Raw genomic sequence first — 26,055 nt, 5'->3', positions numbered from 1 at the left:
TGGAGTGCAATAGAGATTGCCTCATCTGTGGACGTGTTGGGGCAGTATGAAAATTGGAGTGGGTTTAGGGTTTCTGGGATACTGGTGTTGATGTGAGCCATGACCAGCCTTTCAAAGCACCTCATAGCTTCAGACGTGAGTGCTTCGGGTTGGTTGTCATTTAGGCAGGTTACCTTAGTAGATTGACCGTGCTCTACAATATATAATGTATATATATATATGACATAGTAATAGAATTCTTACTAATGTTGTTATTCATAGATGCCCCAGTGGATGTGAAGGTGGAGGGAGTGTCCAGTGTGAAGGAGGGAGACTCTGTGGAGCTGAGATGCTCCAGTGACAGTAACCCTGCTGCCCACAGCTACCGCTGGCACAACAGTAGAGGTCCTCTGCCCACCACTGGACCTACCATCACACTGGAGAATGTAACCAGACTCACTGAAGCCCTCTACTGCACTGCCATCAACACAGAGGGACAAGGCCACTCTAGCCCACTGAAGCTCAATGTAGAGTGTAAGTAGATGCTGCCCTTCTGTTAATATGGATCATGTCCTTTCTGTGTATATAATATGAAGACAATACTCTTCATTTGAAACCAATGTTTATCATCCTCATCCCAGACCCCCCTGAGATCAAAGTGGGCTCTGCCTGCACTTCAGACATCTCCATGTTAACCTGTCTGTGCATTGTGGATTCGGAGCCCACCGCCACCGTGGAGTGGTCTTTTCCAGATGGACCCCTGCCCACTTTGCCCAGTACCAGGGTGGAGATGCAAGGGTCAGTTACCATGGTGACCCTACAGAGGGCACTAGGCTTCTCAGAGACGTTCCACTGCCATGCCAGCAACACACAGGGCAATGCCACCTTGTCCTGCACTGTGTCCACAAATGGTAAGGGAAACAGTGAGGGAAGTGCATCATAAATGAAGTATTACATACTATATTAACATCATAATAGGACATTATGGGTACATTAATAAATCATATTTATTTGTTTTTGGACAGATAAGATGTTGATGCTGTACATTTCAATTGGTATTGCTGCATTAGTGGTGGTAGTAATACTAATTCCCATGTCAACTTGCGTATTGAACAAGAAGGTGTAAGTTACTCTAGTATTTATTTTTGGAGTGAGCTACGCAGATTTGTGTTTGTTTTTAGCTGTTTTGTTCTGTTTGTTCAACTTGGCATTGTTTTTTTAATCAGCGGGAGTCATTGTGACCAGCCAGTAACCAGCAAGCAGGACATTGATGCATCAAAGTGTGCTTCCTCAGATCCCTCAACATCAAGGTATTTTTTGGAGGTATGTACTGTGGTTCTACTGCATACATTTACAGCTGCTGTAGAGATCTGAGAAAAGTTTGCTCTAAATAAAAAGGATATAAAAAACAATAGAGGTGTTGTTGATGATATTTCTGATCTGGTTTCCTGTAGACTGAAGAGGATGGTGACCCATACGAGTGTGATGGTGGAGATGATGCAGTCTATGGTAACGTGTGAACACAACAGGAAGCATGTGGAAGTCAGCTGGCCCAGAGGCAGTGGTACTCTGTCTGTCAAAGGTTCCAGTAAAATATTAACATTCTTAACCAATGTAGCAGAGCTGGTGACTGCTTATATTTGTTAGCTTGATGTAGCTTTATGGTTCTTACGGCTAATGAATATGGTACATCTTATTTGGGCTGTGGCTTTGTGTAATGGCTTTCACAAGGCATTTGTTTATCATCTATGGCTTGGGTGATTCAGAAGAGTTTTTACAAGATGTTTAATATGCACAATAAATCAACCAGTATTTAACGATAGATTAGCTGAAAATTCGGAGCGTAGGGGTTGGTAATAATCTCTAGTTGAGCCGTGATTGGCTCAGTGTTCTGTCACTCATGGGGATACTACGTCGCTGCCAAATCTAAGGGTAGAGCTAGAACATGCAAGCCCCTTGGGTGCGGTCATAGAGTTACATTAGAAGTGCCCATCCAAGAAGGCTCAAGGTCATTGGCCACAGACAGAATTATGTCAAATCACATTATATCTAAAGTAGCTTTGATTGGACTGATCATGTCAACATCATACTTTCAAAATCATAGCTAGCAGTCATCATCATGAATCAAGTTAACATTCTACTGGCAAATCCTATTTAATCATTGCCATACAAAGATAAATAATTAAGACAAATTGTAGATAAATCGTATCAGTGCTCATTAGCCATTGGACATAAATATTTCACAACAAGTTGGACATTGCAAATTCAACAATGAGTGGTTTAGAAGGAATCAGTGGCTAACTGCAAGCATTGCAAAGCAATCACTAGCCTACAATTTAGTGGAGTGACTGTGTGGTGATACGTCTTGGTTTAAGGGTCTCTTTTCCAAGTTTAAAATCTTAACATTGGCCATTCTGTCAATCAAGCATGATTTCTGCCGCGCTCAAAACAACTGTTAACTCGGAACTGGGAAATCTGACTTCAGTGAGTTCAAGGCAACTGGGAACTCAGGAAAAAACAAGCTCCGACTGAGTAAATACATTTTGAACGGTCATCAAACTCAGAATTGTAAGTCAGAACTTGGGCCTCTTTCTAGAGTTACGATCTGAAGATCACTGACGTCATCATGATTCAACCTTGTTTTTTTTTTGAGTTTCCAGTTGTCTTGAAAGCACCATAAATCCAGAGAATGCCAGATTTTGATGACAACATTTGGTGGTGCACATGTAGCCTATAATCTGTTTTAGAGAAATGAAATTATTGAATATTGTAAGAGATTTCATTGTCTACTTATATGCCCCATTTATTTATCCTACGGTTCTGACTTAGGGAGAACACTGTAAGAATGGCCCATGTTCTGATTTCTGTCTCTGTACATTTCAAAAGGGCTGAACAAATAGCCATATTGACTACGTTTGATCTAGCTCGCTCATTAATGTCTTATTCGAAATTACGGATTGCCTCTTATCCGCTTGCCATAGTTTGTACATCTCAATTGTCAGTAGAAACCACATTTGTTTAAGTCAGCTATATCAGCTATGTTTTTTTAAGGCAGTAAATGAGGCTGAATGAACTGTTTCGCTGCCAGACAAGGCTCCGCTGATAGCCAGGTGTAGCAGTGGTAAGGTTTGTGGACTGCTTTTGGAACTCTGCTGTTGGGGCAGCTTTATGTAGGCCCTAAAAGCTTGTGGGCACCGTTTGTCACCGTTATAGTGCAATTAATCTAATGTTTAGGGATTTTGTGTTGTGTAGAGGCTTTGCTGGCATGCATCCTAAAAATAAAAAAAAATGTTTGCCCCACCAAGATGTACATGCTAAAATCGCCACTGACAACGCAGATGAGCCACTGACTGGGTTATTCTTTCCCACAAACAACAATCATGAGTTTGTTTGTTCAGCCCAACAGCTGCCACGCCACTTGGTTTGGAACAACATTGTCAGGAAATATAACCACTCTCATTTGTACTATATAGGACTTTGACATAGAGAGTGACATTTGACAATGAGTCTTTGAGCGGTTCACTGTCCAGAGGTTGGTTGTTACCAGTGATGGTGGGGGTAAAGGTCATGGATGATGTCACCTCCCACTGGCCCTTGGTATGCTGCTGTGGTTGGATGCTGGGTGTTCCAGAGTGGCTCCAGGTGAGGAGAGGGGGATCAGATGGGCAGGAGTGAGACACAGAGCAGGAGACAGATACCTCCTCCCCCTCCTTCACCTCCTCCCTCACTGACAGAAAGGGGGGATTGGACAGCATGACACGGAAGAAAAGCATTAATTGAACAGTTAGTCAAAGACTGATATATGGTCTTTTGAAAGGCACATTTAATAAGCCACGTTCAACAATTCAACAGGATATAGATAGCCAAAAAAATCCTCAACCAAATTAACATAGGCCTACCCAGCTTTCACATTGATGCAAACCATGTTACTAACATAGGAGAACTGGTTGTACTCTGGCATGTCAGTCCTGAAACAGAACGGTAAAACGTAATTGCGCTGAACATTATCAATACTCAGGATGCAGTTTCCCTTGTTCAGGTCTCCCAGGATCTGGGTGCAAACTCTGGGGCCACCTGGTGTTCTCCTGTAGGTTGTAGATTCAGTTGACCTTCCCCCACCAGGAGAGGGTTTATCAGAAGCCTCCATAGTCTGTGATGTGTGTCCATGTGGGAGGGTACCTGAATGTACAGGATACATGGGACGTCTGCTGACCTGAGACTGGACCCCATGGATTACTGGAGCAGTCATTGGCCTCAAGTCAATCAAGAGTTCAAATAAATTCTTCCTAGTGTACATAGACCGCTTGCACAAACATGACTGCTGTAATATTATCAGGAAATTACCCCCCCCCCCCGGGGGGGGGGCGGTTGAGCTAACGTGTGCTAATGTGATTAGCATGAAGTTGTAAGTAACAAGTACATTTCCCAGGACTATAACGACACAAGGCAAGACCCAGATGCAGACACGGGACGCAGATGGTTTGAGCTCTGACATTTATTATAGTCCAAGGTTCAGGCAAAAGGAAGGTTGGGAACAGGCAAGAGTTCGTAACCAGGTCAGTGTCCAAAATGGTACAGGGCGGCAGGCAGGCTCGGGGTCAGGGTCAGGCAGAATGTTCAGGCAGGCGTGCTCAAAGTCAGGACAGACATGGGTCAGAACCATGAGGATGAGAGAAAAACACAGAATGGGAAAAACAGGAGCTCAGAGAAAAACGCTGGTTGACTTGGCAAACAAGGCGAACTGGCACAGACAGACAGACAGACGACACAGGTATAAAAACACAGGGGATAGCAGGGAAGATGGGTGACACCTGGAGTGGGGTGGAGACAGGCACAAGGACAGGTGAAAAGATCAGGGTGTGACAAGGACAGACATATCTGATATGGGCAGAAAGCTTAAATTCTTGTTAATCTAACTGCACAGAATACCATGCTATTGTTTGAGGAGAGTGCACAGTTATGAACTTGAAAATGTATTAATAAACCAATTAGGTACGTTTGGGCAGACTTGATACAAAATTTTGAACATAAATGCAATGGTTCATTGGATCAGCCTAAAACTTTGCACATACACTGCTGCCATTTAGTGGCCAAAATTGTGCCTAAGCTGGAATAATACATTCTGGCCTTTTGCTTGTATTTCAAAGATGATGAAAAAATAAATAATAATAATGATAATATTATCTTTTACCAGATCTAACATGTCATATTCTCCTACATTAATTTTACATTTCCACAAACTTCAAAGTGTTTCCTTTCAAACAGTATCAAGACTATGCATATCCTTGCTTCAGGTCCTGAGCTACAGGCAGTTAGATTTGGGTACGTAATTTTAGATAAAAATTGGAAAAAAAGAGTCCGATCCTTAAGAGGTTTTAAGGAGATACCGTATATCAATAAAATATGAAACAGCAGTTTGATCTCCATCACAGGTGACTGTGGAAGAAAAGAGAGGGAATGTGTTAAAACCGATGCCAGAGATGAAATCCTAAAACCAAAGCAATTGGAAAAGCTCTCATTCACAGAAGACAATGTATGAGTTTGAACCAAAAAAATAAGAACACAGAGGTACCTTTTCTGTGTTTGCTTAGTTCATGTCCAGTAATATGCCAGAGTTTCACCCACTCTTACCCTGAGACTTTGCATTTGAGTACCAAAATCAAGGCCTATATATGCATCCCCTCTGAAAAAAAAAGCTAACAGTGGCAGTCTGCAAAGCTTCTTATTATATACTTTTTGTTCACATACGCAACATATAAAACTTAAAACTCAACCAATCAAAACTCTAAACATGTATTCACTTTGACAAGTGAATCTCGTGTGTATGACTTCACTCACTCATGACTACCCAGAAAGACTGTCAAAAAAAAAACAACATCTGGCAATATATTGTTTCTGTCCAACTCAGCACAAATGTTACGTTTAGTTGTGAATGCTTTTCAATATAGGACTGTGAGAGCTGCTTTTGTGAAATGTTTTGACATAGATTGAATCAAACAACCGGTAGCATATCATCTCAGTAAGTATGTTTATTTGAAAGCCAGTCCTTTAAAAAATAGTTACATACTGAATTATGTATATTACATTTAACAAACAAACTGCACATATTATTGTCTAACCAAGTGAAAGTCAAACAGGATACTAGAAATGAGGGCTGACACTGTAAGCTGCCTTTTGACAAGAAAACAATCAAGATAAACACACACACACACACACATTCAACAAGCATTATTAAGCAGTGCTGATATCTGAGATGCAGCTTCATCACTGTTTTGCATGATCCACATTTGCATATACACTGTCCATTTGATCCATACTGTCCATCGGATCGTCTGGACCCTGTAAAGAGAAATGGAGAAATCAGGCAGGGAAGTTAACCCTTTCCCTATCATCAAGCTATGCGCACAACACTAAATGGCCAACATGGTAAACATATATAGTACCCACTGGCCACAGATGTCAACTCAACGTCTATTTCACGTTGCTTCAATGTCATGTCATTGAAATGACATGGAAACAACGTTGAGTCAACCAGTGTGTGCCCAGTGGGTAAAGACCATAATGTCCAAAGATGATGACTTAGTACATTTAGACTGTTGATATCACTATAAAGAGTACTGTCAGTTTAAAACAGATCTGCTCAGGGTGCTGTAATGTACCTGGACGTTGCCATAGACGGGCTCATCAATGACCTTTGGAGGAGGAACTTGGGTGTCATCTTTCTTTGTAGTATTGACTCTGTGGAGATAGGGGAAGACAAGTATCTCACTGACACTGTAGGTCAACTCAAAGAACACATTTTAGAGTAATGTTCAGAAGAAAAAACTAAATATGTCAAACTAGAAATTTACTGAAGGATGTTTCATAGTTTTAAGCATACCTTTCAGGTTTGGTCGTTGGAGTTGTCATGGTGAAATTAGCATAATATCCAGACTCTTGCTTAGTGACACCCCTGGCCCTATTAAATCAATTCAGTTATTTTAGTGAATGTGAGAAAAATGTATTTAAAATGTATCTGCAGTGACTAATATAAGGCAGAGGACAAGATGTTGCTATAGAAATGGATCAATGTCAGTCAAGCTGGAGTGCATCCCTCTGGGGACACCCATCAACCGGACCCACCTTTTCCTGTACTTGAAGAACCAAACAATCCCCAATACAGCAACCAGTAGAACTGCAACCACTGAGACCGTGGTGGCAATATATGTGGCCTTGGGTAGCGTGTCTGTGAAAAACATTCTGATTAGGACTGAGGAATACACTTAGGTTGCAGTCATTAAAACTTGTTTTTCAACCACTCCATACATTCCTTGTTAACAAACTATCGTTTTGGCAAGTTGGTCAGGACATCTACATTGTGCACGACACAAGTAATGTTTCCAAAAATTGTTTACAGACAGATTATTTCACTTACAACTCACTGTATCACAATTCCAATGGGTGAGAAGTTTACACACACAAAGTTGACTGTGCATTTAAACAGCTTGGAAAATTCCAGAAAATGATGTCATGGCTTTAGAAGCTTCTGATAGGCTAACTGACATCATTTGAGCAATTGGAGGTGTACCTGTGGATGTATTTCAAGGCCTACCTTCAAACTCAGTGACTTTGCTTGACATCATGGTAAAATCAAAAGAAATCAGCCAAAACCTCAGAAAGAAAATTGTAGAGCTCCAAGTCTGGTTCATCCTTGGGAGCAATTACCAAACGCCTGAAGGTAACACATTCATCTGTACAAACAATAGTATGCAAGTATAAACACCATGGGACCACGCAGCCGTCATACTGCTCAGGAAGGAGACGCGTTCTGTCTCCTAGAGGTGAACGTACTTTGGTGCAAAAAGTGCAAATCAGTCCCAGAACAACAGCAAAGGACCTTGTGAAGATGCTGGAGGAAACAAAAGCAAAAGTATCTATATCCACTGTAAAATGAGTCCTATATCGACATAACCTGAAAGGCAGCTCAGCAAGGAAGAAGCCACTGCTCCAAAACTGCCATAAAAAAGCCAGACTACGGTTTGCAAATGCACACTGGGACAAAGAACGTACTTTTTGGAGAAATGTCCTCTGGTCTGATGAAACAAAAATAGAACTGTTTGGCCATAATGACCATTGTTATGTTTGGAGAAAAAGGGGGAGGCTTGCAAGCCGAAGAACACCATCCCAACCGTGAAGCACGGGGGTGGCAGCATCATGTTGTGGGGGTGCTTTGCTGCAGGAGGGACTGGTGCACTTCACAAAATAGATGGCATCATGAAGATGGAAAATTATGTTGATATATTGAAGCAACATCTCAAGACATCAGTCCGGAAGTTAAAGCTTGGTTGCAAATGGGTCTTCCAAATGGACAATGACCCCAAGCATACTTCCAAAGTTGTGGCAAAATGGATTAAGGACAACAAAGTCAAGGTATTGGAGTGGCCATCACAAAACGCTGACTTCAAGCCTATGGAAAATGTATGGGCCACACAGTGATTTCAATTACAGAATTTAATGATTGTGATATGAGAAAACTGAGGATGGATCAACAACATTGTAGTTACTCCACAATACTAACCTAACTGACAGAGTGAAAAGAAGGAAGTATGTACGGAATAAAAATATTCCAAAGCATGCATCCTGTTGGCAAATTATTATTATTTTTGTTACATTTATGTCCCGAATACAAAACATTATGTTTGGGGGAAATCTAACACATCACTGAGTACCACTTTTCATACGTTCAAGCATGGTGGTGGATGCATCATGTTATGGGTATACTTGTCATCAGCAATGACTATGGAGTAAAAAAAAAAAATATGGAATGGAGATAAGCACAGGCAAAATCCTAGAAGAAATCCTGGTTCAGTCTGCTTTCCAACAGACACGGGAAGACACATTCACCTTTCAGCAGGACAATAACCTAAAACACAAGGCCAAATCTACACTGGAGTTGCTTACCAAAATCTATGGCAAGACTTGAAAATGTCTGTTAAAAACCTCTTAGAACTACCCATCCCGGATCCAGTATATGTGTCATCAGCAACGCTGAATAGCATAGCGCAACAGTAAAAAAATATTACTAGAAAATATTCATATTCATGAAATCACAAGTGAAATATAGCGAAACACAGCTTAGCCTTTTGTTAATCACCCTGTCGTCTCAGATTTTGAAATGATGCTTTACAGCGAAAGCAATACAGACGTTTGTGTAAGTTTCTCGATAGCCTAACATAGCATTATGTACACTTAGCATCAGGAAGCTTGGTCACGAAAATCAGAAAAGCAATCAAATTAACCGTTTACCTTTGATGATCTTTGGATGTTTTCACTCACAAGACTCCCAGTTAGACAGCATATGTTCCTTTTTTCCATAAAGATCTTTTTTATATCCGAATACCTCCGTTAGTTTGGTGCGTTATGCCCAGGAATCCACCGGAAATAGCGGTCACGACAACGCAGACAAATATTCCAAATTATATCCATAATATCGACAGAAACATGGCAAACGTGTGTTATAATCAATCCTCAAAGTGTTTTTCAAATATCTATTCGATAATATATCAACCGGGACAGTTGGCTTTTCACTAGGACCGGGAGGAACAAGGCCGCCTCTCTCTTTTGCGCAAAAATCACTCTGAGAGCCCCCACCTGACCACTTACGTAATGTGGTCGTTCACGCTCATTTTCCAAAATAAAAGCCTGAAACTATGTCTAAAGGCTGTAGACACCTTAGGGAAGCCATAGAAAAAAGGAATCTGGTTGATATGCCTTTCAATGGTCAATAGGGACGCATAGGAACACAGAGCTTTCAAAATAAGAGTCACTTCCTGATTGGATTTTTCTCAGGCTTTCGCCTGCAATATCAGTTATGTTATACTCACAGACAATATTTTTACAGTTTTGGAAACTTTAGAGTGTTTTCTATCCTAAGCTGTCAATTATATGCATATTCTAGCATCTGGTGCTGAGAAATAGGCCGTTTACTTTGGGAACGTTATTTTTCCAAAAATAAAAATAGTGCCACCTAGCTTCAAGAGCAATGATCAACATCCAACTTGACAGAGCTTGAAGAATTTAAAAAAACTATGTGCAAATATTGTACAATTCAAGTGTGCAAAGCTCTTAGAGACTTACCCAGGAAGACTCACAGCTGTAATCACTGCCAAAGCTGATTATAACATGTATTGACTCAGGGTTGTGAATACTTACGTAAATAAGCTATTTCATTATTTCATTTTCAATAGTTTCTAAAAACATGTTTTATCTTTCTCACAATGGGCTATTTTATGTAGATCAGTGGAGGCTGCTGAGGGGAGGATGGCTCATTATAATGGCTGGAACGGAGTAAATGGAATGGCATCAAACACATGGCAACCATGTGTTTGATGTATTTGATACCATTCCACTAATTCTGCTTCAGTCATTACCACGAGCCTGTCCTCCCAAATTAAGGTGCCAGCAACCTCCTGTGGTGTAAATAGGTGAGAGAAAAAAAAATATTGAATCCATTTTGAATTCAGGCTGTAACACAACAACATGTGGAATAAGTCAAAGGGTATGAATACTCTCTGAAGGCCCTGTAGATATAGCAGTGTCTACTAGAGGCTACTTACTTTCTGTGGTGGTTAGTGGGACTGTAGTTGTGGAATCAACTGAGAAGACAAAGACATTGTTATTGCTGTTATCAACTGTGTCAGGTCCACTAGTCATTTCTAAAGTAAACCAATATCTGATTCAGAGTAACATTTTAAATTCGGTGTGTACGTGAAAATTCTAAGCTGAGTATTTCACCTGTGTTTGACATGTCCTTTGGTATGGTTGAAATAGTCCCGGAGGTTCCTGAATGGAAAAAATACAGTAGGGATTAGTTTCCTCCAAATCAAAGGAATGACACACTGCACTGAACAAAGCCACTTTACATTGCATCCTCTACTGCTTACCAGATATTTGAATGGAGACAAGTTCTTTTTTAAAACTGAAGTTGTCGGCTCCAGTGGCAATTCTCAAGTAGTAGAAGTGCCCAATGTCGCCATGTTGAATTATATTGATCTTCAGGGAGCAGTTTCCCTTGGTGATATTTCCTGTCAGGTTGGTCCTGGTTTGAAAACTCTTGATGACGAATGTGTTGTTGGGGTGATAGAGGAATTCATTCTTGTCGTTATCATTGATGTTTAGTTGAGTATTTCCCCAGCGTTTCCAGTATGCTTGGATAGGCCCTTTAGATTGGGACGGGGGATAGGTAACATTGCATGGTATGGTCACATCTTCTCCCAATTTGGTAAAAACAACTTTCGGGTAATCAGCTTTCCAAACCACACCTGTGTTTAAATTAACGACAAAAGTATTATTCAGTTCATGTTGTTTAGACATAACAAAACACTGAGTGCATATTGACATAAAAATGATTCACATACCACTAGTGCCAGAGGCCTGAGACAAAATGAGCATCATCACAATCCACATCAATGGGCTCATCTGGTCCAACAGAGAGATTTAAAAGTTAACTAATGACGCATCGGATTCCTAATGTCGTTTACATGTTGTGTTAAAGATGCCTGGTGTCAGATGGCGCTCCCATCATAATTGTGTCAAACCAAACACAACATTACCACTGACCAACAAGCATAGCAGACTGTAAAGCACTGGGAAATAATTTTGGTTCAGCAACAACAAAATAAAAACCCAAATCTACGGAGGATACTCACTGTGTTGTGAAAAGAGGTGCCAAAACATGAGGCTACAGGTCCAAGGAAAACACCAGCAGTGACCATGGCACCGGGACATGTCTTAAAAGCCAACTGCTTCCAATAAAATGAGTGACAAGCAGTTATAACGAGAGTGGTGTCAAAAGTATTGCATGTATATTTCCTGTTACTTAACAATGATGGTGGTTGAACAAAACAAATTGAGGAAGTTTAGTGTAAATGTGAAAACTGAAAGTTGGCTAATTACTTGAGACACAGCTAGCACATAATGTTCTGAGAACCATATGTTTCTTCTTTTACCTTTATTTAACTAGGCAAGTCAGTTAAGAACAAATTATTATTTTCAATGACAGCCTAGGAACAGTAGGTTAACTACCCTTGTTTAGGGGCAGAATGACAGATTTGACCTTGTCAGCATGGGGATTTGATCTTGCAACCTTTACTAGTCCAACGCTCTAACCACTAGGCTGCCTGCCGCCCCTTCTTAGAGCTTGGTGAGAGTGTGGTTGTCCTATGGTTATTTTGAACACAACCTTCCCACAACATTCTGGGAACGGTGCAGGATACCCAGATGGCACATTATGTTTTGAGAACCGTATGTTTCTTAGGTGGGAATTTCAGCACTTCAGCATGTTTTCTGCAGGTTTTCCTCATGGTTCTATTTAACGTCATGTTCTCAGAACATTAAGATAACTTTCCATAAAAACCACAATACATTTTTTAAATTGGGCCTGTTTGTACATCCTGTTGGCGCAGTGGACTAATCCATGAATAGAAAACAGAAGATCATAGGTTTGAATCTCACCGATGCCTTGCCACAACAATAATAAATGCCTAAACAAATGAATTTCCATGGGTTCAAAACAGTTAACCCAAACTAAGCCAACAGTGTTATTGAAACATGTTCTCAGAATGTTGTTTAATTACCTTCAAATAGCCTATCATTTTGATCTCAGAATGTTAATAAAATGTCCCAGGAAAACTTTCAGGGTTCCATGATGAAATGTTCTCAGAACCTCCCTGTACCCTAAAAATGAACATTCCCAGAACAGGCTAAATTGTTAAGTCTGTTCTCAGAACGTTTAAAAAACACAACATTTTACCGGTCAGGAAACTTATGGCTTCGATCCCAGAACCCATGGGTAACTAAAAATGTACATGTACAGAAATGTACAGTTTTGGACTGTAAACACAATCCTCTCTAACCTGTGGTTGCCGAAGAGATTTTGTCATGCTGAAAAGCTGAGAGTCATGAGGCTTCCATTGCACACAAGGTAGAGCGCTGTTAGCTAGGTATTATGTTAGAGAGGGGCTGCCACGGGGTGGGGATTGTGGGGTAGTGAGTATGAGTGTAACTGATGCATGATCAGGAACGCAGAAAACATTTCTCATATAATCTCTCTGCCTTTCTCTCATCCCTGTCTCGATCTCTCTATCTCTCACGCCTCTGTCTTTCTCTCACCTCTTTATCGCTCACCCCTCTGTCTTTCTCTCACCCCTCTCTGTCTTTCTCTCACCCCTCTGTCTTTCTCTCACCCCTCTCTGTCTTTCTCTCACCCCTCTCTGTCTTTCTCTCACCCCTCTCTGTCTTTCTCTCACCCCTCTGTGTCTTTCTCTCACCCCTTTCTGTCTTTCTCTCACCCCCTTCTGTCTTTCTCTCACCCCTCTCTGTCTTTCTCTCACCCCTTTCTGTCTTTCTCTCACCCCTCTCTGTCTTTCTCTCACCCCCTTCTGTCTTTCTCTCACCCCTCTCTATCTTTCACCCCTCTCTGTCTTTCTCTCACCCCTCTCTGGAACTTTTAAAGTAGAAAAACAAAACCACTTTTTATTCTTTAGGCCTTTGCAAGGTCAATGATTTAAACATTAAATATTTCTGATATCCACAACCAACTGACATTTGCTCACAAAAACCTACATTGGAACCCACAGTGGGTTTGACTCATCTCTATATATTTTTTTTAACCTCAACAGTGTAGCTAGAGCAACAGGAAATGGAAGTTAAGGAATTAAAGTTGGTTATTGTAATTGTTGCAGTACTATTTGGGGGCATAAGGTAAGACTTTAATGACAAATGTAGTCAATTTCTTCTTTGAATCTCTTGTCTGGATGAAATTCTTCCACTATTCAACCCATAAAATCTGACTTTAGGTATAATACAACATGCTAATTATTTGGCTCTTCTTGTTGCTGTAAGGAATGACTACCTTTCACATTGTCCTAATTGTGATCATCCTTCTCAAAGGTAATGGTTTTTATCTTGTTTGGGTTTTAATTTAGTTTTGTGCAGTTGGCAGACACAAACCCCAATGTTAACTATAGGAGAGATCTAAACAGGTGCATCTAGTTTCACTATTGTATACTCTCTTTTGTCTTGCCCAACATATTGTATGGTCATTATATTAGTCATTAATTAGAACTCCTTTCTAGGGAGTTTTTCCTAGCCACCGTGCTTCTACACCTGCATTGCTTGCTGTTTGGGGTTTTAGGCTGGGTTTCTGTACAGCACTTTGAGATATCAGCTGATGTACGAAGGGCTATATAAATTAATTTGATTTGATTTTGACTTTAAGTATTGCACTGAATTTGCATTTCACAGACCACTTCCATTCATAGTGTGGGAGGAAATGTAAATATTTGGGTGTAGGGTGATAAAAGAGCAGTTTAGACTCGTTAGCTGTAGGCCTAGTCCATCATAAAATGCCAAGAATATGAATGAAGGCGTTTCACTTTCAAACGCTTATGTCAGATTGACCATGTGTAGCCTAGCCTTATACAGTAGAACTAGTTATCTCGTAAAAACCACTAGGTAAGCGTTAAAATGCGCATGTAGCGGAAGAATTGCGGCTTTCAACCCGACATAAAAACCCGAATGTAGGCCTCACACACAAAACAGTAAGGTTCAGTCAAATGACTGACTCACAGGAAGATCTTTGGTCGTGAGGTTTAAGTGGGCAGAGCATAGAAGTCTTACACATCATGGATTCCTGCCTGAACTGGGAAATGTCCTAACTCCTGTGTATTGAAGGATATTCCATTTAAAATCGGAGTGCAGCATAAACATAAAAGTGAAAGGAACGTAAAACGCAACTTTTTATTTTGCAACAAACAAATGTAGCGGGCACTCAAACCGGTTTCACGGGGAGGAATGTTTGTGTTTTACACTTCGTGTCGTTAGTGAGAATATACATCATGGACACTCTACAGGAGAACGGGCTACCGCACTCACCTGCACTCGATATTCCCGGTCGTGAAAGTACCGCCAAAGAACTCGGGGTATGTGGGACTCCCCTTATTAAAACAAAGGGCAATAATGGAACAACGGAAAGAAGTTCACCTGCCAATCATGTCACGGCGGAGTTTGGCAACCAGCAGTTGTACCAAGTACCATTGGTAAACGCTCCTGCTCCTTCCACGACACCTCTCGGGTTACCTGGCGTTATGGACGTAGAAGGGAGAGTGGACGATTCCAGGCTGCGGATGCACATTTTCAAGAATGGTAAGGATGGGATACGATATGCTAAAGAGAAATTGATGGGCATAAATCACTGCCAATTCAGCAATTCATAATTCAACATATTCATTGATTGACAATTATTTCATATTTAAACATTATGGGCCAGTATGCTGGAGCCTATCATAACGTTTAAATTAAGTAAAGTTAAATTGTTTCCCATATTTGGTATTGCTCTATCTACAAGTCAAGAGGAAGTCAAGTGATATTTTCCTGGGGAGCTAGCTGACTGCACTACAGTTCAACCATTCTCTAGAAAGCCATGTAATCAAACCTCACTGAGACCCCTCAAGCAAAGACTCCCAAAATGACTTTTAGAAACAGACAATGGTTTGGTTTTACAGTTACCAGTCAAGACGTTGGTGTGATCTGACAGATTATGTTCAGAAGGAGGAAAAATCATTATTCACATGAAATCCATCAATCATGGTTTGTGGGTATGACATCAACAGTCCACACACAGTTGATCCTGAGCTGAATGGGTGAATAGCTGGGGACAGTATACTTTCTAGCTTCTATCTGCATCAGTGTGTACAGTCACCGGTACACTCAGGGCCTTCACTCGCATGTTTTCAAGCTCAGGGTGAAATGGACCTTAACATCAGATCTAGGATCAGATTATCCAACTACCAATCATAACCTTAACCATTTAGGGATGACAAAATTTCTGACCATGTAACAGTGGTTAGGGGAAACGGCTACATGTATATGACCAAGATGTAGGACTCAGGGTGCATAGTGTTGACTGTAAACACTGAACCCCTCACTGACTTAGGAACCCCTAGGGCTTCATTGTGCTGAAAATCATGAGTCATGAGTCTTCCATTGCACGCAAGGTAGAGTTCTGTGAGCTAGGTACATGGTATACTACTACAGAGGGGTTACTACTGTGACTGGGTTTATCAGAAAATGTAACCAGGAACATGGGGAAAAATCCCCCCTTTTCATCGATGCACATTCCAACTCTCCTCTGGTGCGATATCATTAGCTGCATTGACTATGGTGCAAAAACATTATATAATGATCACTGTCAGAGTTCTAAGAAGGGGGATAAAGGTCTCCACGCTGGGGATCAAGACTTGTTTTGCAGACTAACCATTATAAGCCACTCATTCCTTGAAAAGCCTAGTTTGTTTAGGGATAAATTAGCTAGAAGGAATAAATTAGCCACTTTATCTCCCACGTGGCGTAGAGGTCTAAGGCACTGCATCTCAGTGCTAGTGGCGTCACTACAGACGCTGTTAGATTCCAGGCTGTATCACAACCGTCCGTGTTTGGAAGTTCCATAGGGCAGCGCACAATTGGCCCAGCGTTGTTAGGGTTTGGCCGGTGTAGGCTGTCATTGTAAATTAGAATTTTTTCATAACTGACTTGCCTAGTTAAATAAAGGTAAAATATATATATATATAACTGAGTCGATTCTGTTGAAAAGCTAAAGAGAGACCCACCAGTCCAGAACACCAAGTGGACATGTCATTGCATCTCTCACCTGTCCAGTTGTTTCCCATCAGTGAGGAAAAGGAACACACAGGAGGAAAGAAGCCATTGTAAAGTATCTGGACTCAACCTGTGCTGTATGTGTCTAGGTGGTGTGTCCCCTTCGGAGCGTGGCCAGGTGTGGCGTTTCCTGTTTGGGATGTACCCCTGCAGCTCCACCTCTCTGGAGCGCCCCCTACTGCAGGAGCAGCTCAACATCCGCTACCACTCCATGAAGAGGAAGTGGCAGCAGCTTTTTCCTGCCGCCGTCCGACTGCGTATAAATGGCACCGATGGTAGGGCCCGGATGTAGATCAACTTATACTCCTCTCTCTTTCTCTCTCTCTTGCTATCTATTGTTGTTCAGCACCTCATTCTAGACTCATCAACTTTATGCTGGAATCTGAGCTCAACCAATTTTGTAAATTCTCTCTGGTTTCCTCCTGTAAAGTTGCTTCCTTCACTCACGCTCACCTGCCTCCCATTCTCTTCCTCCCTCCCTGTGTGTGTTTCTAGCTGAGTTGGTGGCAGCAGTGCGGTACTACGATGTGAGGCAGGAAAGGGTCCATCTGCAGGCTCAGAACCAGAGTGATGAGGTCAGGGAGAGGCTGTCCTTCCTGGAGCTACAGGCCCAGGTAAACCACCAGCCTCAAAAAGTACACACAGAACCCCCTGCAAAGTATATGGTTTAACTGCTTCTCCCTCTTTACATTTTTGAGTGTATAAGAGATCAAAATTACCATAAAGGTTCTCTATTGACCATTCACTTATTCATAGTTCATATGTTCAACAGAAGTGCTATGCATTGAAAATGTACTACAGTAATTTAGCTTGGGTCTGTTTGAAATGTTGTCAGTTTATATTGCACCAGGATATGGGTGTTAGGTTACAAACTGTGTGTTTTAGTCATGGACATGTCAATATAATCCACTCTGTCATCGCATCACTGAATATTATATTTTACAATCTCTTAACAGCTGGTCACACTCTCAGAGGTTGACATGTCTTGTTACAGACCTTTACAGTCTACAGTATGTTACAGACTGAAGTCTAAGATGATGACATAGTCCATCTGATCACTGATATCTTTGTTTCTCTGACCCCTGAACCCAGGTGTTGTTTGAGCGGGTGACCTTTGATCTGGAGGAGTTCCAAGAGGCCATCCGAATCATCGACAAGGACGTGCCTCGGACAGACCGAGACCTACTCTACTACTTGTGAGTGGCTTTAGTTCATTATCAACTTCAGTCTCTGTACATTGAGACAGAGCACCAATGAAATTAGCTCACAGATGAATTCTCTACTTTGTGGTGATCAAATAGTAAGTCGGTAGCCAGAGTCTACACCCCCTTGTCGGAGATTGGTCACCAGTAGGGATTCTTCAATGAAGTGCCCGTTGTCATTCAACGAGAGATGACTCGTCCTCATGCACATTTTGTTCACTTGAGAAATACTGCACCAAACATTCTAGTCAGATGCAATATTGCACGATTAAGATCTCCTCTGGAAAAACCTCCAACTCAAGACATCTGTTATTAATTTTATCTTAAATTAATCCTGATTTATTGAGGAAGTGTATACTGGCTTCGGCATCTCAAAATGGACAAACAGTACTATTGCCACTTTTTTTTTCTAGTTTTTCAAGCGAAGGTTTTTTTATTGGAGTAAGCGATCGCATTCGTTTGGTTTCGGTTAGCCGAGCTCGGCTAGGCACCAGGCGAACTAAAGCATGCTGATGCCTTTACAGGGAACATTGCTCAATACAGAAACAGGAAGCTTTACAGGATTTATGTTTAAACTCCTCTGTCAGGCTGTCAGCTCCAAACAGTTCAACACTTAAATCAACAGGGCAAATTGGAGTAGGGCTTTAAGTGTTCGTTTTATCAACATGTGTAAGCAGTGACACACTGACTATCTGTTGTTGGTTTTAGGATAATAAGGCTGTGTCGTTACAACGTTAAAGGTTTTTAGCTTGACATTACAACCCATATAAAGCCAGTAGGCTACATGTAGTTTCTCATTTTAAGGCTCTCAGTCTTTTTGTGCGAGGTATCAGTGTATTTGATCTGATTTGTTTTAACGAGGGTTGCAAAACTACTGGTGATGTACCAAAGTTATCAGATTTTGTCAGTCATTTTGGTAATTAACAGTTAATTTATCTATGGTAACTTAAAAAAATATTCATATAAAATAGTGATATTTTCTTCATCTTTACATCTGTGTGTCCATATTGTCTATTAGTTTCTAGTGCAGCGTTTCCCAAACTAGGGGTTGCGACTGAAATAAAAAATAAATAAATAATTGCTCTTGGTTCATAGAACCGGGGTTCTGTCAGCAACCTCCAGTAGCCACTAGATACGGTTGTAATAAACAGAGCAGTTTCTGTTTTCTTCCTACAAATGTGTCTCAATTTCTTTTACGGTTTAAGCTACAAAATATTATGACCCCTTCGCTGAAAGATAAGCAATACGTATGTGTCTTCTGTTTCCCTCAAGCTGCGCAGGACTCATTAGAACAGAGTGGACAAGACAAGGCTCTAAATCAGACTGGGTGAATAGAATATCATCAATTATGATCTTTTCTACACAGAATACCATGTAAAATGATTGCTTGATGATCTTCTGAACTTCCCAATACATTTCTGATGCATTTCAGTCGCCTCAAACCACACTTCCTTTAGATTGAAGTACTGTCAAACTGATTTGTAATAGACTGCCATAGACCCAATTAAAAAAGGAAACATTGGCCTTTTATTACATCACTGTTTTTACATGGTGCGGTTGCAAAGAAAAAGACCTGGAAACCCTGTTCTAGTGTATAGACCTACATAATGAAAAAACATAGGAAATATCATGAAATTGTTTGCAATTACTTCTGCAACTCTTCCAACTATTTACCTTTCACAACTGCCACCAGTTCAGCCCCAAAACGTTTACAACAAAGACATATTGACATACCCATAGTCAAATAAAGAAAAGCGTATAAAAAAAGATGGAATATCCTTTCTATGCTGAAACACTCATATTAAACACCAACTTTATTCAAAAATTAATGTGTCATATTAAGGATTATGTTTAACAGCTTTGTCACATTTTAAAACATCTTATTTTATATGTTACGAAAATTACCTAAAATCCTAGAAAGTGTCCAATATTCCAGTAGTGTACTAGTAACGTTACCGGTAACTTTCTCCCCCTTTGCAACCCTAGTGTTTTTGGTTTGTTTGCTTTTACAGGGGTGAAGGCTTGGGCAACCTGCTGGTGTTGAGGGATATTCTCATCACATATGCTGCTTTTCACCCAGGTAATCTCTCTCCTATTGTCTCTCTTTCTCTTCTGTCATTTTTTTTCTTTTTTTCTTTCTCTGTTTATCTTTGATCCTGCCTATCTCAGTTTTTAGTGCTGCAAATACTGTATATTGGTCATCAAAGTCATGAGCCGGTTGTCACCCAACCACTGAAAGAGAGTGTCGTTAGAGAGCCCTCTAGTGGCGAAATATATGTTGGCGGAGTAAAATGTCACACAATCCTAACTTGACACATGTGCGTGTACGTTTCTGCCCCGATCTGCCATGGAAGTAAATTCAGAACTTATGAGAAATGTACACGCATATATGTTCAAATTATCCCCTTAGTCTTAGTAGTAAGCTAAAGTAACTGTATTTACTTACTTTCCTCATACTGTGTGTGTCATGCTGATGTGCTGGGGGTCAGAGGTAAGCTATGCCCAAGGGATGAATGACCTTTGTAGCCGATTCCTGGAGGTTCTGGACTCTGAGGTGGACACCTACTGGAGCTTCTCCTGCTACATGGAGAAGTTCTCCAAGGACTTCCGCGCTGACTGCCTGCACAGGAAGATAGGTTTGTTGTTAGTTTTAATACATTTTTTGTCTTCTCTGTACATGTGTAATAATATGCTAGACTTGATAATAAGGTAATGTTATTTACGTTTTGATTGTTGTCACTCAGAGCTGGAGGCAGCACTGCTGAAGGAGTTGGACCCTCAGCTCCACACCCACCTGATCACAGCATGGAGAGTTTCACCTTCTGTCACAGGTACACAACACAACACACACACATATACTGCATCTACATGTGTTTGAGGTACATACACTACACAAGTATGTGGACACCTACTCGTCGAACATCTCATTCTAAAATCATGAGCTTTAATATGGAGTTGGTCCCCCCCTTTTCTGCTATAACAGACTCCACTTTTCTGGGAAGGCTTTCCACTAGATGTTTGGCATTCGCCAAACCCAAATTCTGTCGTCGGACTGCCAGATGGTGAAGCATGAAGAGAACGCATTTCCACTGCTCCAGAGTCCAATGGCAGTGAGCTTTACACCACTCCAGCCGGTGCTTGGCATGGTGCATGGTGATCTCAGACTTGTGTGCAGCTGCTCGGCCATGGAAATCCATTTCATGAAGCTTACAAATAAAATGTATTGCTTTCAGAGGCAGTTTGGAACTCGGTAGTGAGTGCTGCAACTGAGGACAGGCGGTTTTTACACGCTTCAGCACTCGGCGGTCACGTTCTGTGAGCTTGTGTGGCCTACCACTTCGCGGCTGAGCCGTTGTTGCGCCTAGACGTTTACACTTTACAATAACAGCACTTACAGTTGACCGGGGCAGCTCTAGCAGGGCAGAAATTTGATGAACTGACTTGTTGGAAAGGTGGCATCCTATGACGGTGCCACGTTGAAGTCAGTGAGCTCGTAAGTACGGGTCATTCTACTGCCAATATTTGTCTATGGAGATTGCATGACTGTGTGCTCGATTTATACACCTGTCAGCAACAGGTGTGGCTCAAATGGCAGAATCCACTAATTGGAGGGGGTGTATTTGCATGAAATATGTATACTTACACTTGTGTGTCCCCTCTCCCAGATGGCTGCTGCTGGGTTTCCAAAGAGAGTTTGAGCACTGTGATGCCCTGCGTCTCTTTGAGATCCTGAGCTGTGACCACCAGGAGCTCATCTCCCAGCAGGTGGACCGCACCCGCTACCAGGAGAGGATTGCTCGCAGGCACAGTCTAGGTGAGAAGGTAGGCACGGTCTAGGTGAGAAGGTAGGCACGGTCTAGGTGAGACGGTAGGCACGGTCTAGGTGAGACGGTAGGCACGGTCTAGGTGAGACGGTAGGCACGGTCTAGGTGAGACGGTAGGCACGGTCGAGGTGAGACGGTAGGCACGGTCGAGGTGAGACGGTAGGCACGGTCGAGGTGAGACGGTAGGCACGGTCGAGGTGAGACGGTAGGCACGGTCGAGGTGAGACGGTAGGCACGGTCGAGGTGAGACGGTTGGCACGGTATAAGTGAGATGGAAGTCAGAAGTTTACATACATTTAAACTCAGTTTTTCACAATTCCTGACATTTAATCCTAGTAAAAATTCCCTGTCTTAGGTCATTTAGGTTAACCACTTTATTTTAGGAATGTGAAATGTCAGAATAATAGTAGAGAGAATGATTTATTTCAGCTTTTATTTATTTCATCACATTCTGAGTGGGTCAAAAGTGTACATACTCAATTAGTCTTTGGTAGCGTTGCCTTAAAATTGTTTTATTTGGGTCAAAAGTTTCGGGTAGCCTTCCACAACCTTCCCACAATAAGTTGGGTGAATTTTGGCCCATTCCTCCTGACAGAGCTGGTGTAACTGAGTCAGGTTTATAGGCCTCCTTGCTTGCACACACTTTTTCAGTAATGCCCACAAATCTTCTATGGGATTGAGGTCAGGGCTTTGTGATGGCCACTCCCAATACCCCAAGTATGCTTGGGGTCATTGTCCATTTGGAAGACCCATTTGCGACCAAGCTTTAACTTCCTGACTGATGTCTTGATGTTGCTTCAATATATCCACATAATTTTCCTCCCTCATGATGCCATCTATTTTGTGAAGTGCACCAGTCCCTCCTGCACTGCAGCAAAGCACCCCCACAACATGATGCTGCCACCCCCGTGCTTCAAGATTGGAATAGTGTTCTTCGGCTTGCAAGAATCCCCCTTGTTCCTCCAAACATAATGATGATCATTATGGCCAGTTCATTTCTCCAAAAAGTCAGATCTTTGTCCCCATGTGCAGTTGCAAACCGTAGTCTGGCTTTTTTATGGCGGTTTGAAGCAGTGGCTTCTTCCTTGCTGAGCAGCCTTTCAGGTTATGTGGATATAGATACTTTTGTACCTGTTTCCTCCAGCATCTTCACAAGGTCCTTTGCTGTTGTTCTGGGATTGATTTGCACTTTTCGCACCAAAGTACGTTCATCTCTAGGAGACAGAACGAGTCTCCTTCTTGAGTGGTATGACGGCTGCGTAGTCCCATGGTGTTTATACTTGCGTACTATTGTTTGTACAGATGAATGTGGTACCTTCAGGCATTTGGAAATCGCTCCCAAGGATGAACCAGACTTGTGGAGGTCTACAATTTTATTTCTGAGGCCTTTGCTGATTTCTTTAGATTTTCCCATGATGTTAAACAAAGAGGCACCGAGTTTGAAGGTAGGCCTTGAAATACATCCACAGCTACACCTCAAATTGACTCAAATTATGTCAATTAGCCTATCAGAAGCTTCTAAAGCCATGACATTTTCTGGAATTTTCTAAGCTGTTTAAAGGTACAGTCAACTTAGTGTATGTAAACTTATGACCCACTGGAATTGTGGTACAGTGAATTATAAATTAAATAATCTGTCTGTAAACAATTGTTGGAAAAATTACTTGTGTCATGCACAAAGTAGATGTCCTAACCAACTTGCCAAAACTATAGTTTGTGAACAAGAGATTTTTTGAGTTGTTGAAAAACGATTAGTAATGATTCCAACCTAAGTGTATGTAAACCTCCGACTTCAACTGAAGGTGAGACGGTAGGCGCCTATAGGTGAGACGGTAGGCGCGGTATAGGTGAGACGGTAGGCGCGGTATAGGTGAGACGGTAGGCGCCTATAGGTGAGACGGTAGGCGCGGTATAGGTGAGACGGTAGGCGTGGTATAGGTGCGACGGTAGGCGCCTATAGGTGAGACGGTAGGCGCGGTATAGGTGAGACGGTAGGCGCGGTATAGGTGAGACGGTAGGCGCGGTATAGGTGAGACGGTAGGCGCGGTGTAGGACAGACGGTATTCTCCTGTGGACATCCTTCCAAGTCCCAGGCTATGTGTGACAGTATATAATGTGTGACAGTACATAAGAAACAGTGCACAGCCTATGGTTCCAAATACACTATATATTGTAAAGTGGAAATATATAGAAGCAACAACGGCTCAGCCACGAAGTGGTAGGCCACACAAATTCACAGAACGGGACCACCGCTGATTTTGGAATGAGATGTTCGAGGAGCAGGTGTCCACATACATTTGGTCATGTTGTGTATATGTCCATACAATTGGTAATATGAATTTACAGAAGCCCGTTTTGGTCCTTCTGTATTTGCTTATAACAATGGTATGTTGTCCTTCTTATGGTTTGTTTGTGTTGTAACGGATGTTCTGGGATGGTTCCAGAGGATAAACCAGTGTCTGAGGCACAGGCCGTCAACACGGAATTCACCTTTGAACTCTTCATCTGTGCCACCATATTATTGGACAATAGAGATGCCCTGCTGAGCTGTAGGAACGACGTGCAGCTCATCCAGTTCACCAATAGGTTTGTTTGGTTGTGTGTGTGTGTGTGTGTGTGTGTCCGTCCATCCTCTGAAATATTTGCCTTGTCATTACAAAGCAATACAGCCAGACTCATCAGTCTTTCGCTCCGTGTTTCTCTATGTGCAGTTTGCAGGGAACTCTGGACCTGAACCTCACACTGAAGAAAGCAGAGGAGCATTTCTACAACTACTGCAAGCGCTCTGCTTGGGACTATATGAATGGCCGCTGCAGGACAAGTAAAAACAAGGAGGACCACTTCTTGTTCCAGCTCCGCAGCTTCTTCTCCTGAACTCAGATCAGTCCTTAACTTAACCTCTTGAACATTCAGCTACAACCTGTAGTAACTGTGGGGTGGACTCAAAACAAGGGACTTATTTCCTGAGAGGAGTGTGTACTATTTACATGTCTTGTCCACTAACGTTGAAGTATTAATATTGCTGTGGGATCTACCTAGGACTATGATGTGTCCAAAAGGGGTTCTCACCCTTGATCTGAGATTCAACTACGTAATATGTGATACTACTGGAAGAAAACAAGTCTTGGAACTGCATCAAGACCACTGAAAAATTGCATGTAGCAACAGTTTGCATGTGTTGTGACTCCCTGGTGATTGGTAAACATAGAAATAGAATTATGGGGATGCCTGTTCTAGTCAGTGTATTTCTAAGGATATAAAGAGGATGCCAGCTGCTGAACTATGTGTCATAGTGGACCTGTGTGACCGGAGTAGCTGTTCATTGGTTCAGTTCCGAGAAAGAGCCAGGAGGTGGGGTCAGGTTCGATTAGTTCTACAAGATCCCTCAGGGTTGGCACACTTTGTGACAGACAGTATTGGCATACTTTCCAGACAGTGTGCCAATACTGTCTGGAATACTATATGTGCATATACATGTCTGTCACAATCTTGCTTAGTGAAAGTTTGATATTATGTGTTTGGGTTAGTTTTTTGGTTATTTAAAGATGTTTTATTCGGATCCAGCTAATTGCCATAAAGGAGATGTCACTTTCAGGTGTCCAGTGCGTTAAGGCAGGTAGGAGTGAATTCATAAAAAAATGGAGGATTATTTCCAGATGTATAGCTGCTTGACATTTCAGTTCCTCTGCCTGCGAGTTGGAGAGTGAAGAATAGGTTTCAGTATGTTGGAGGGACAGGATTGTCATTGTATGTATGGACTGTTATTATGTAAGGGCTAAATGTAATAAACATTAAAGGCGTGTGAATCTTTTCTTAATTTAACCTTTTTAGAATAGCCTTTGTGTGACCTACTTGACTTGAGCCCTTGGTGAAATGCTTTCATGGTTAGTGTAGTATTTTCATGGAGCATGCAGTGAAAGGTTCAGACAACTATATAAAAAATGCTTCATTTATTCAAAAATACTGTCAATTCATTACAGCATGTCATTTACTGTACAAACTAGAATGTGCTTTGTTGCTTGCTTTCCTGCTTTTCTAATGAATGTGAATCCACAGGCCGGTTGCTGGTAGGAGATATCTGTAGTCTTCTCACAGTGCTTATATCACTGAACAGCCCCCAGACCATGTGAACCAAGTTAAACATGCCCTGAGAAATCCTCCTTTCTCTGTGGACAGGACAAACTTGTTTCACATTTATTTTTATAAATCAGAGAAAATACAATAGTCTTCCTTTTCTCATTTCTAACAGCAATGTCTAACAGTAATTCCGCTAACTCCTGTACCAGATAAAGTTAGTTGGCTAGCACTGAATGGGCACACAAACTACGTGGGCCTGGAACTTTCCCTGGCTGAGC

At 41.7% G+C, this 26,055-nt stretch overlaps 3 protein-coding genes across 8 annotated transcripts; 2 read left to right on the top strand and 1 right to left on the bottom strand.

Annotated features, from left to right (window-relative positions):
* Positions 1 to 3,278, top strand: LOC116356602 (sialoadhesin-like). 2 transcript variants are annotated; one of them, XM_031802972.1, is made up of 5 exons: positions 236 to 513; positions 621 to 890; positions 1,005 to 1,101; positions 1,206 to 1,302; positions 1,434 to 1,892. In XM_031802972.1, exons 1-5 carry the CDS (start codon positions 246 to 248, stop codon positions 1,497 to 1,499), a joined length of 798 nt encoding a protein of 265 aa, XP_031658832.1. In that variant the 5' UTR covers positions 236 to 245; the 3' UTR covers positions 1,500 to 1,892. The 2 variants fall into 2 exon arrangements, 1 of the variants encoding a protein (XP_031658832.1); XR_004205008.1 differs by lacking the exon at positions 1,005 to 1,101 and having other exon boundaries at positions 1 to 513; positions 1,434 to 3,278.
* Positions 3,279 to 5,983: 2,705 nt separating this feature from the next.
* LOC109907114 (uncharacterized) lies at positions 5,984 to 15,111 on the bottom strand. Of its 3 annotated transcripts, none has more exons than XM_031802935.1 (10): positions 14,893 to 15,000; positions 11,667 to 11,759; positions 11,376 to 11,436; positions 10,902 to 11,279; positions 10,753 to 10,800; positions 10,575 to 10,613; positions 7,102 to 7,204; positions 6,860 to 6,937; positions 6,639 to 6,717; positions 5,984 to 6,318 (listed from the first exon to the last, which is right to left on the bottom strand). In XM_031802935.1, the coding sequence occupies exons 2-10, from the start codon at positions 11,730 to 11,732 to the stop codon at positions 6,244 to 6,246; spliced, it is 927 nt and encodes a 308-aa protein (XP_031658795.1). In that variant the 5' UTR covers positions 11,733 to 11,759; positions 14,893 to 15,000; the 3' UTR covers positions 5,984 to 6,243. The 3 variants fall into 3 exon arrangements, with proteins under 3 accessions (XP_031658795.1, XP_020360490.1, XP_020360485.1); XM_020504896.2 differs by lacking the exon at positions 14,893 to 15,000 and adding an exon at positions 15,001 to 15,111 and having other exon boundaries at positions 5,991 to 6,318; XM_020504901.2 differs by lacking the exons at positions 11,376 to 11,436; positions 14,893 to 15,000 and having other exon boundaries at positions 11,667 to 11,765.
* Positions 14,231 to 25,653, top strand: LOC109907026 (GTPase-activating protein GYP7-like). Of its 3 annotated transcripts, none has more exons than XR_004204995.1 (10): positions 14,231 to 15,162; positions 16,764 to 16,949; positions 17,170 to 17,288; positions 17,767 to 17,870; positions 19,889 to 19,956; positions 20,366 to 20,512; positions 20,621 to 20,707; positions 21,542 to 21,690; positions 24,145 to 24,286; positions 24,412 to 25,653. XR_004204995.1 is itself a non-coding variant. In XM_020504827.2 (9 exons), the coding sequence occupies exons 1-9, from the start codon at positions 14,856 to 14,858 to the stop codon at positions 24,572 to 24,574; spliced, it is 1,323 nt and encodes a 440-aa protein (XP_020360416.1). In that variant the 5' UTR covers positions 14,235 to 14,855; the 3' UTR covers positions 24,575 to 25,653. The 3 variants fall into 3 exon arrangements, 1 of the variants encoding a protein (XP_020360416.1); XR_004204996.1 differs by having other exon boundaries at positions 21,542 to 21,698; XM_020504827.2 differs by lacking the exon at positions 21,542 to 21,690 and having other exon boundaries at positions 14,235 to 15,162.
* The last annotated feature ends 402 nt before the right edge of the window (positions 25,654 to 26,055 follow it).

Source organism: Oncorhynchus kisutch, linkage group LG2 (genome assembly GCF_002021735.2).
Source record: "Oncorhynchus kisutch isolate 150728-3 linkage group LG2, Okis_V2, whole genome shotgun sequence".
In the NCBI taxonomy this organism is placed as follows: domain Eukaryota; kingdom Metazoa; phylum Chordata; class Actinopteri; order Salmoniformes; family Salmonidae; genus Oncorhynchus; species Oncorhynchus kisutch.
The sequence above is the reverse complement of the archived record's forward strand: the minus strand, read 5'-3'. Positions and strand labels throughout refer to the sequence as shown.

What these genes read in the sequence shown, in the direction of transcription:
- LOC116356602 (XM_031802972.1), top strand. Translation starts at nt 246, where the DNA reads ATGTTGTTATTCATAGATGCCCCAGTGGATGTGAAGGTGGAGGGAGTG. An exon ending in CTGCACTGTGTCCACAAATG is followed by an intron (nt 891 to 1,004) that starts GTAAGGGAAACA and finishes GTTTTTGGACAG; the next exon opens with ATAAGATGTTGATGCTGTAC. An exon ending in CATCAAGGTATTTTTTGGAG is followed by an intron (nt 1,303 to 1,433) that starts GTATGTACTGTG and finishes GGTTTCCTGTAG; the next exon opens with ACTGAAGAGGATGGTGACCC.
- LOC109907114 (XM_020504896.2), bottom strand. Translation starts at nt 11,732, where the DNA reads ATGGTCACTGCTGGTGTTTTCCTTGGACCTGTAGCCTCATGTTTTGGC. An exon ending in TGTCTCCATTCAAATATCTG is followed by an intron (nt 10,801 to 10,901) that starts GTAAGCAGTAGA and finishes TTTTCCATTCAG; the next exon opens with GAACCTCCGGGACTATTTCA. An exon ending in TTCTTCAAGTACAGGAAAAG is followed by an intron (nt 6,938 to 7,101) that starts GTGGGTCCGGTT and finishes TTGATTTAATAG; the next exon opens with GGCCAGGGGTGTCACTAAGC.
- LOC109907026 (XM_020504827.2), top strand. Translation starts at nt 14,856, where the DNA reads ATGGACACTCTACAGGAGAACGGGCTACCGCACTCACCTGCACTCGAT. An exon ending in ATATGCTGCTTTTCACCCAG is followed by an intron (nt 19,957 to 20,365) that starts GTAATCTCTCTC and finishes GCTGGGGGTCAG; the next exon opens with AGGTAAGCTATGCCCAAGGG. An exon ending in CTCATCCAGTTCACCAATAG is followed by an intron (nt 24,287 to 24,411) that starts GTTTGTTTGGTT and finishes CTCTATGTGCAG; the next exon opens with TTTGCAGGGAACTCTGGACC.